This window comes from Notothenia coriiceps, unplaced genomic scaffold (assembly GCF_000735185.1).
Source record: "Notothenia coriiceps isolate Sejong01 unplaced genomic scaffold, NC01 NC01_scaffold00002203, whole genome shotgun sequence".
Taxonomy (NCBI): Eukaryota; Metazoa; Chordata; class Actinopteri; order Perciformes; family Nototheniidae; genus Notothenia; species Notothenia coriiceps.
The window spans coordinates 47858-59574 of NW_011334904.1; the positions used below are offsets into that span (position 1 = coordinate 47858).

The 11717-nt window shown below is 37.8% G+C and overlaps 1 protein-coding gene across 1 annotated transcript in view; it reads right to left on the reverse strand.

The window, feature by feature from the left end:
- aga (aspartylglucosaminidase) overlaps nt 1–6837 on the reverse strand; it is a 14443-nt gene extending 7606 nt beyond the window's left edge. Inside the window, exons 1-3 of the mRNA XM_010795657.1 lie at nt 6519–6837; nt 2331–2484; nt 325–437 (exon numbers count right to left, since the gene is read on the reverse strand). Of these exons, the coding sequence (XP_010793959.1) occupies nt 325–437; nt 2331–2484; nt 6519–6627 (376 nt within the window). The 5' untranslated portion in view covers nt 6628–6837. The remainder of the gene's footprint in view (nt 1–324; nt 438–2330; nt 2485–6518) is intronic.
- Between the last annotated feature and the right edge of the window lie 4880 nt (nt 6838–11717).

Consider the following 11717-nt stretch of genomic DNA (forward strand, 5'->3'; position numbering starts at 1 on the left):
GAGAGACAGAAATCTTGTTTGTTTGTAGGTGACCAAATACTTATTTTCCGACATAATTTGCAAATAAATTCTTTAAAAATCAGACAAAAAAAATGTGATTTTCTGGATTTTTTTTTCTCATTTTGTCTCTCATAGTTGAGGTATACCTAGGATGAATATTACAGGCCTCTCTCATCTTTTTAAGTGGGAGAACTTGCACAATTGGTGGCTGACTAAATACTTTTTTGCCCCACTGTACATACAAAAATGTAAGTGACGAGATTTAAAAACATGTTTATATCACTTTAAAACCATGATTTGTTGTGGACATTTACCCACACATACCTGACTCTCCTACTAGCAGTGTGTGTTCAGTGTGCTCCATCACAGCTCTCGCCACCCCTATGGCATTCTTGATTCTTCTCAGGTCTGCCACTGCACCCACCTCCATTGTATCCCTGCAGGGGAAAAAAGCATTAAGTGGTTTGCTGGATACACGAGTATCTGTTGAAAGGCAAACTGTGGAATATATGACCTGAAGAAACTTACATATTATAGTTGAAATTAGTTAATAAGCACAGTGTGTCAACACATGAAATACTACTCAGGCTATCATCATAGCCCAGTGTCCTATATTCATGAATAAGATACAGGAAAACACAGGAAAAGTAGAAATCCCCTTTACAATGTGATGCAATTTCCGAGAAATGCCCTGTAATATATCTGTCAAACCTATAGCATTAAGTTCAATTTTCATTTGGGACTGTCAGAGGGAACTTTTTTAAGGCTGTAGTTGCTTGTGGTGATGTAATAAATTGCATCATAAAGAGGTGTTTCTAATATTTATCCACCAAAACAGCTAAAGTATTTATAGATATCTATTGCAGAGGTGCTGTTTTGGATTGCATTAAACTGCACAGGTGTTTCCATTATTGAGCCCGGTCAAAGTATACAATATGCTGCTGCTGTTGCCGGTACTGCTGTATTTCCTATGCAGCTATTTTGGATATAGTGTGGGAGTCTATCCTTTCCCCACAATGTATTCATGACTTTTCTATAACCGAAAAAGTAATTTTTCCTGCAGAAGGAAGAAGGAACTTTTCCATACAGTTATAACAAACTGCTTTGCCTTTTGTCCGTCATTGTGAGCAGGCACTAGCCTCCCTTAGTAACTGAGCGTGTAAATGTTTGTAGTGAGGGACTCGATAACTGTTTTCTGATCCTAATAATCTTAATTAGTGCTTTATTAACCCTCCTGTTGTCTTCGGCTCAAATCTGACCGATTTACTACTTTCATCAATCATAACTTTTTTGTTTTACATTCGATTGCATTAAGGCTTTATGATATCCTTCACAGTAGACATTTGAACATGGAAAATTGCTGGTCACCACTTTCATTGAATTTTGGATGATTTAGTCAACTTTGTAACACCCATGGTGTTCCCGGTCAAAAATGACCGACATAAAGAAAAGGAATTAGTAACCAAATAAACACACACACACACACACACACACACACACACACACACACACACACACACACACACACACACACACACACACACACACACACACACACACACACACACACACACACACACACACACACACACAATTTTATACATTTCCCGCTCTTATCTGCCCATCCCCCCACATGGATCACACCTGGCACACACAATACATGTTCAGTGTCTATTCTTTGTATATTTACTACAGTTTTTCATGTATGCCAGTAGTCTGATACAACATGTACAGTTTGAAAGGGTGTTAAATGAAATTGGGTGATGATTAATGGTTTTTGTGATAATATAATAGCAGGACCGGTCAAATTTGACCGCAAACACCAAAGTAAGGGGGGTGGGGGGAAACGAAGACAATAGGAGGGTTGAATAAATGCTGACAGGAAAGGTTAACAGTTTATAGCTGAAAATGTTAAAGATGCATATGCACCAGCACAGATGTAAGACAGTCACTCAACATCTTGACGGCTTCAGGTTCTTAGTGGTCATTTTTAAATGAAATATAGCTCCTTTCTGTTCACTTACAGCTATAAATTGCTTGTTTTCCAAATCCAGAAACACAGCAATGCTGGAGATTAAAGTGTTCATCAAAAGTGCTAAAATATAAGATATGGAAGCATTTGAAACTGGGCTTATACAGTTTTACAGCTGCTTTTAGGTTGCAGTCATGACAGCTGGTCAAAAACTAAACAGCTGTTAAATCCCAGACAGCCGAGGCAAATTGTCCGTGTTACCGGCCTTCTGCTTAATCCACTGCTTCTTCATGCTGCATTACCATGTCATTTCCTCGTTTTACATTCAATTAAAGGGCGCTTTATGTCCAGGGTTTACCCGTTCATGATCATGGCATCCAGGGTGGTCTCTCCTGTCTCATCTGGGCTCCCACCGTAGCCCACACTGCCATCGCACTGCTCCATTTCACAGCGGGCACATCCCTTCTCCACTGCATCCAGCACGGAGCCGCCCGACTGCAGGGCGTTCCACGCTGCAGGAGAAGAACAGGGACACATTCAGTATGTGACAAACTAGACAGATTGATAGGAAGTACTGTAAACACACTCCACCAGTGATGATATTGGAATGAATTCTGACTGCTTAACGTATTAACTGATTCTTTATTTGGCCTAAACAGGACAGAACATAGTGAAAAGATGCCTTTCACAGTTTGCTTGAGCCAAAGGAGAGGTGAGGTAAGGTCACACGCTGAGAAAGAAACTGGGTCCTGTTCTGAGAAAGCTTTCCTGTTACTGTTTACTGTACCTTTACATTTTGTTTATAGCCATTTTGACAGCTAATGTAATGTGATCTGATATCAGAAACACATTTGCCACTTCTATTGAGTGTTATGGTGGTTATGAAGCTTGTCGGGTGTTGCAATCACCACACACACTCAAGCACACACTCTATCTCCTTTTGTACTGAAGGATTGCTCATTGTGTTCAATACTGAAAACATAGACTAAAAGTAAATACCACAATTAATTGTATCTGCACATCATTTTCTTGATCAAATATTTGTCCCGTCATATTTACTAAAGCCAAAGGCGAGGTGAGGTTAGGACACATGCTGAGAAAATAACGTTGCATCCAACTTTTCTGTGACACAATTGACTTTTTGTTTTATAGCATTGTTGACACCTCATGTAATATGATCTGATAGCACAAAGCACATTTGCTGCTTCTGTTGAATGGTATATGTTGTGCAAAAAATCTATCAAATATTGGCTTTAAAAAGTAATCTCTTATTGACCTATAAATGCTAAACCACACTTATCTCACAGGAGGCGTGTGGTGCAGTGGGTTGTGCGTTGGTGTTTGGATCAGGGGGGGTCACAGGTTCAAACCCCACTGCAGTCAGCATGTCGTTGTGTCCCTGAGACATTTCACCCCAAATTGCTCCTGTGGGGATTGCCCACAGTATTGAGTATGTAAGTTGCTTTGGATAAAAGTGTCTAACAAGTGACATGTCATCTCCAAACTCTTGTGTGCTTTCTTTGAGAATGCATGCAAATTGTGTAAATAATCAAACTATTTGTGGAGTTTACATAACTGAGCAGACATGTAAAAGGTTCAGATGCATGATGAGCTGACCACTGAGATGGATTCCTGACAAACAGAGACTGTGAGATGACGAGCATTTGGTCACTGATCCCCCTAGGGCCCATGGGGGATCAAAATACCAACTGGTAGCTCTGTCACCAGCTTGCCTCGAAACTCTCCGACCAGCAGGCTATATCACAAATTCCCCCTCTTATCATTTATGAGTCATCCATCTATTAATTCTGTCTGTCTACCATCGTCAGTAAGTGCTCTTGTCTCAGGATATAATTCATTTTTTTTTTAATATATATATATGAAAATGAGCAGTACAATCCTTTTCACTTAGAAAACGCAGCAGAATGGAAGAGGAGATTAGCCTCCTATTGTCAGTCAGCTGCTTCTGTAAGCCCCCGAAGGAATGAAGATCTGCATGGGCGGATCAATAGTGGAGGCTAGCACTTTTTAAATATCTGCCCACAGAACAGAGAGCCGGGCACATTTTTCATTTTCATACCCACCTCAGGTTTACGAGGTGATGCACATGCGATAAATTAAAGGGTATCCATCTATCAAATGGTGAGATTTTTTGTTAACTTTACACACCTGCAGCTTTTGATTTGTCAATGTTTTTTAACACCATTTCTATCTTTTTTTTTGGTCCTGTGCACCTGCTGGAAATGCACTTCACTTGATAAGTTACAAGCAGTGCTGAGATATTTTCAGTTTCAACTTGAACATCTCCAATGTATCATCCTGAAGGGAATCAAATAGATTTTGGTTAGACCTGGAAATGGCAGTTATGAAGCCTAGTGGGTTCTTCCAATTTCCTATCCCCATCTTCCACTCTGATGGTCTTAGATACTTGGACGGTTAAGCTGTAGTGGAGTCACAAGTATATTGCAAAAATCACATCATATAATAGTGTGAGGGGGAACCTGAAAATACTGGTTATTGAACCTGTCAGGGATTGCACTCCATTGCACATACAACATACACACAATCTGTCTCCTGCAATGATGGAAAACTGCTCGATCTTGCAGTTATAAATACATTAAAATGATAAAATATAAACCATTTTTTATTCCCTCTCTTTCATTTGTATTTTATTTATTTATTATCCCTGATGAATATTACAACCTACGCTATAATGGAATTATCCTTTTATTAACTGATTAGTAATTTTTCATTATTATTTAAATATTTTGTAAACAAGTTGAAAGCATGTCGTGCAGTATGCTGTTCATGACCTGTGATCATAATAAGAATTGAACAATAAGTTACCATTTAATTAGTTTCATTAACATTTAATTTGAAGATGATTTTCTATAATAACTGATTAATCATTTAGCCAATGAGACAACAGAAAATAGTGAAAAATGCCCTTCACAAAATGTAAAGCCCAAGGAAACATAAGTGTTGTTTTTTACCACTAACAGACCAAAACCTGAAGAGTTTCCATTTACCATCACATTCGACAGAACGAGGCACATTTTGAAAAGCTGAAAGCGGAGAAAGGCTGAATTGATAAATGACAAAAACAATTAGGCCTAATCGGTGGATCAAATAGTTACTCATTGATTTTATGTCTGAATTGTTTCAACTCTAATAGCTCAGCTCTAAACATGTCACCATTCATGCTTTGCTGTTGCAAATACTCATGTTTGAAGATATGTTATAATTTGGTCTTGGGCTCCGTTTTGCCTCATTTTGTTGACATTATTTTGGGGTGCAGGATGTATGTGCATTGCCTCTAATCTACATTTAGTTAGATAATATTTGCGTTGTATAAAGATAATATGTATCTTTCTGTATTTCAGACTAGTAGAATACTGAGCTAGATCTAAAAAAAGAAGGGCTTTGCTGCTGGATTGTGAAACTTTTCCAAAAAGATTCCTGTGGCTTGATGTGTCAGACTGATCTGGTGTTACAAAGTACATCACAAACTAATAGAAGTTGGAAGCCAAAATACTAGATATGTCCTGCTTCAGTGGCTATAAGCTCCACAAGATGTGCAACACAAAGTGTTTTCTATGGCCAATGGTCCAAAACATAAAAGAAATTATATGTATCATTACATATGACGGAGAAAGGCACATTTGGAAAGCTGGCAGCAGAAAATGGCTCAATTGATTCATGTTTGAAACAATTAGGCTTAATTGTTGGTTTATATAGTTGCTGATTAATTTTCTGTGTAATTGTTTCAGCTCTAAACATTTAATCAGGATTCTAATCAAGAATGAAATGGAAAAAATGTAATCAAAAGAACATAAATACATAGTCGCTATTTAAACCTTGTGAATTATGAAGACTCCTTCATCATAAAGAGTGTTCACAGTGTGCATGCCTGCAACCAAAAACCGATAGACATGGAATCGTTTTTTTAAGTCTTAAGAGAGTAGATGCATTTCACAAATCATTAGGCCGAGGACATACTAGAATAACAAATCATAGCCTCTGCTCTTCCTTAAAAAATGATGTAGCTTTTTCTGTAAAAAAAAAATTGCACTTTGTGTGTTTACATCCATACAGAACTATAAATAACTGTAGATAGTGATAATTTTAACTTCTAAAAAACGACTTATTGACTACTTTACAGAATATCATACGCATGTTTGAAGCTTACTTCGCAATACATATAGTGGGCAAAATAGGCCTCTTTATGTATATGTAAATTAATTCGTAATGCATCCACAGTAGGCTATACTACGCAGTGCAGTACAACACTAGGCTATGTTTATTAGTCTAAATCATATTGCAATAAAGAGCAACAATTCGTTATCTGTCTATCTATACAATAATTTAGACACAAAGGCCACATAAACAATATGTTGGTGTTCAAAAAGATAAATCATATAAAAACGTATTTTTTCGGGTGGCATTACATCTGTTTGTCTGCAGGTTTTGGCCACAATGTCACATGACTGTACTCCAGTCCAGACTGAATGAAACTTTTTAAACAACACAGAACAGTGTGACCTACCTGCAGCCGTTGCATTCTTGAATGGCCATGTGTTGATAACGAGAGGTAGCGATGTATGTCCAAGTGGAAACAGGACAGTTAGAGAAGAAAACAGCAGCAACTCAAACATGTCAAAACTGCATGAACATGCAACGACAACAAGCACTGCTGACGTTATTTCCTATTCATTGCTCTGTCTCACTCCACCGTGAGTATTTACTAACCCAACTATAGATTCAAACTACAGATTAAAAGTGTGCACAATTATTGTTTAATTAAGGAACATTTGCTAAACTGTGGTTTAATGTAACCCTACATTCAAACTTCCTTGTTGAGTCACATGCTTAGGGGCGGGTTCTTCCTTAAAGGGCCAGTACATCCGCTTTGACTCGGGGGAAATCTGTCTTGCAACAGTGGTACGTTACATTTCTTCATGATACAACAACATTAATAAATCAGGTGAATAGCAGCTTACAGTATGTATTTGACTAACACTGGAGAAGTTCCCTATATCACCCTTTTGATACAAAAAAAGTTTCTACACTTCTTTGTTGAAGTTTGTGGGGAATAGGTTTTCTTTTTTTTAGAGAATTCCTCCATAATTATTCTAAAGGTATTCAATTATTCTGAAGTAAATACGGCTATACAATGGCATACAAGACCTATACTATACAAAACCTGCATTATCTAAGAAGTAAGCACTGAGACAGGTTCCATATGTAAGCAACCAAGAGGAACCCAGAGGAACCACATTAGTGTTTCATTAGCACATATAAGTGTGGTTATTTTCCAACATCATTCCCTAGTCCCTAACCATGTTTAGCTATATAGGCAGGCACATATCTTTTACCATGCTAAATGTTACATGCTAATTGTTTGTTCAGCGTGTTAACATAATAGCTGTTGTGCTAATTGGATGTTGCATTATGTTCTCCAGCCACCAATGGCAGCACTGAGTAGATGAGCAGGAAAGAAAAAATATATTTTTACAGAAGCCATTTTGACAGCAGGACCAGCACATGTTTAATTACTATCATCAAGGATTGCATTACAATAAGTGAACCTGAATGCAGGGCCCTGCTTTTGTGCTTACTGGCTCATTGTCATGGCTCAAGGGAATTTAGCAATCTTTAACCAAATGTAATTCACCTGAAAGTTACTGTTTTTAGAGTGCGAGGAAGTTTACTTTCTCTCTGGTGAGTTTGTACTTTCAGCATTATTTCCTTCATGGAACTTATAGAGACTTGAATCTGAAATGAGTGGGTCGGCTGGATATTGAACTAGTTACATTCAATAATTCATACAGGACTGCAGCATGGCCTCTGTAACTTGGCAGTGTTCAATGGTTGCCCTCATTCACACCGGAGTGCTCAGACTTGACCACTTCGGCTGAAACCAAGCTGTGCTGTCGGCTTCTTGGGATCATGGTGACATTTCTAGATGGGTTCATTCACTGCGAAGATGCCGGGAAACCAAGGTAAGTGTTTGCTGCTTGTGCTTTTAGTAGAGGTCTTGGCTCAGGACAATTTGTTTGTACTTGGCAAATGTCAGCAAACTCACTAAGCTGCCCTTGTTGCTGACTATTTCTCTGTCCAGTTTGAGCTTTTCTGATGTGTGCTTTACACAGATTCAGTGTGTTCGAGACATGTATTTGTTTCAGGGTCTCTATGGGTGTTCTGCAAAAGTAATGGATGTCATACTGCATTCTTTCTGCTTCTCTTTCTACAGTAGCTACTTATTTCATGGTATTGATTGAAAAAGTAATTTGGCTTCCAATGCCTTTGTGCTATTGATGTCACAAATGAATTAGGATTATCAATATTTTTTTGGATCTATGTGCTCATTTTTTTGTAGGGCATAATTTTGCCTCATTTTGATGACATTTTTTTATTTATTTTTTTAGGGATGTAAATTACTGTCTTGCATTACTTCTCTGTAATGTGGCTTCATTGCATACTGATAACTATGTTCACACATGGTTTTAGTGATCACATCCAGTTGCATTCATTGAAGTGTATGTATCCCTTGTATGAAGAATAACATATTGCTGTATGTTCTTTTTAGAGAAGTTGGCACAATTACTGAGAGATTTTAATAAGGAATGGCTTTGCTGCTTGGATTGTGAAAAGTTTCTATAAAGACTTTATAAAGCATAACTGTACAACTTCACAAATCAGTCAGGCTTGATGTGTCTGACTGATCTTATGTTAACAAAGTACATCAAAAACTAATGAAAGCTGGAAGTCCATATACTAGATGTGATCCAAGTCAGAACTGGATTCTCCAAAGGATGTGTTCCACAAAGGTTTGTCCCTCAGAAGATCTGATGTCCAATCTGTGGCTGCACCTCTTCCCAAAATGAGATGGTCTACCAGAGACCAAAACTAATTGGACATTCAGGCAACGGTCCCTCATCACCTTGTGAAGTAAATTCAAGTCGATCACCAGGCATATGCTTTCAGACGAACGGAGAATGTATCAGTAGTTAATTAGGATAGTGACAATATTAAAGTTTTAAGTCAATGGGATATAAATACTTCCAGAACGCCATTAAATAGCATATCTACAATAACTTCAATTCCCTCTGGCAAAGTTCAGAAAGTAACTTTACTGTGACTCGGTCAAAGTATTGAATAATTAAAGATAGATAAACTGTAAATCATCAAAACATAGAACTGTCCATTCTAGAAGATACAGAAATAGTTTACTCCTGTAAAGAAAACCAGGAAGAAGAACATGACCCCTTTTATTAATGGAATACACTGTAGCCCGAATATATCATGATTGATTACTTTATTTGTCTGCATGCTATAAATAAGGAGCACACAATCAATACAGAAGCCCAGAAAAATCTAACACTCTTTTCACTGTGCATGTGTGCTTCACATGCATAGTGTGCCTCACTCCTTGTTTTCCCTGCTGGGTGCTGTTCACAAAAATAAAGTGCTGCTCAACGTAGAGATTATAAGCCTATCAAAGAATTAAAAAATTACTTTGAGATTTAGCTGTTTGGGTTTTGATAACAATTCACACATCAAACTAAACTTCCCTGGGAGAGCAGTTTTGGCATGAAATCATTAGTTAAGTGTAATCTTATAATTTGAGCATATCAATCAATGTTCCGTCAGTCCTTTCCTCATCTCCTTCAATTTACCTCCTGGGAAGAAGCAGTCGGTTGTGACACAGTGAAGGAAACAGGTTGTGGTGATAAGTGTTGGCATACTGTCCAAGTCACACCATATGGCACTGTCTTGACACTTCATGTCTCATGCTGGGCCTGGAATCTTTCTTTCAAGTTATTGGAATAACATATCCCAGCAGATGAGGCAAAGTGTCCATCAGAGGAGAGAACTTGATAGAATTGGATCCTCTCATTTCTTACCAAACAAGAACAAAGTGTGGGCCATGCAGCGGAAGCTAACAATACAGTGTAACCTTGAGACGTTGACGCCAACAGCGTGCCCTCTTTTACATTATTCATATGAAAAATACAATTTTCACTTATATTTTATTCATTGGTTTTTCCTTAAACAATGGGAAGTCCTTGTGTGATTTTGACAGGGGTATCTGATGGAGAGAAAATGGATGAGAGGGAAGGAGAGTATTATTACTTTCACCTGTGTTATTGATCGAAATTAAAGAACAGCCACTAAAGGAATAGCTTTTCAATAATAACTTCATCAGTCAGCGGTGGCCTTTCATGTTGTTTTGTAATGTCCTTCGGAAGTCTCAGAGGGCACACACAATGTCAGTATGGGTGCAATGGCATCTTAAGAAATGCATGTGTGGATATCTAAATCACCACACGGCTGTCCATTATACAGTTTATGTTTTCAGTGCTTGCTGATCGACAGTTGCTGACAGAATGTTGCAAAATTCAGTAAGTGATTACATGTATTGCCCAAGTGATACTGGATACTTAAGTTTGTTATATATCAGTGAATAGCCTTAGATTTTTTTACATAAAAACATGAAATAAACAAACGTTTTTTAAGAGTTATTGCAGTGTCTGTTAAAAGCATGCCTGTTTGGAACCGGCCTATGCTTGGCCTGTTACTTCATTATCATAGTATGTGCTTGATCTGTTTAGTGGGAGCCATGTTTTAAAACGTACCCACATTCACTGTAGGTTACTCAATGGTTCTCTTTATAAACTGCAGATACGAGGTGCTAAAATGGATTCCCAAACCTTGATCCCAATTAATTCTAGATTAATATTTACCATCGCTTATTATATCAGCAATTTGTTCCATACCAATCAGATGAAGAAATCCCAGGTTTCCATTTGGAGGCATTTTTGATTACGAATCTTGGATTTTACCAAAATTATTTTTCTTTGAAGCTATTTTCCTGTCTTTTATGTACCTAGCTGTGCTACCTTGTGCGCTTGGAAGCAAAGAGACAAGGACAAGGAGAGAGATTTATATTCATTAATTCTGAGTTTGTAAAAACACTTCTGTGCAAAAGGACTTGAGTGCAAGACAATGCCACAACATACGAATCAGGGTTCCCAATTGTCCACAACCAATGCGAGCAGAGATCAGAGGAGCTAGGATCTTTTTATATTCTGTAGAGAGTAATAATAGTACATATACTCTCTGAAGGATTTTCAATTGTATAATTCTGAATCCGAGCGACTTGAAAATTACTGCAGGGCCTCCCGACATTCTTTCCCACTCTGCAGAGGTGATTGAAACCCTTAAGTCTAGTTACCTTTGGGACTGAGGCTGAATGTTGGGATTAAAAAGGGAATTAATCAATCAATCCTTGACAGACCTGAGACAGTACCTCTGTTTGATGCTAAAGAGCTAAACTGTTTATCTTTCTCACAATTATAGTCGGCAAATTCTTTGGGGAGTTTTGAGAAAAAAAGATTTGAATCGTGGCACTGTAGGGAATTGTTCCCTTTTCAAACGATATCTCCTTCTAAACTCCTCCCAAGGATAAAATCTCCCCATTCTCAATGATTTGAGAAATCTCTATAATATTGAGTTACTACAATACAAAGTTAGACTGTGTTTTCCCTGCAGATCCAATTATTTTGTTGTTCTGTAAAGGACACGGTACTAAAGCAAAGTTGGTGATTTTTAATGAACGTTTTAAAGGTCCCATGTCATGGCCATTTCTACTGATCATAATTCCATTGTTGAGGTATACTAAAACAGATTTATATTGTGCAATTTTCCAAAATCACATTCGTTTCTCATACAGCATCTCTGT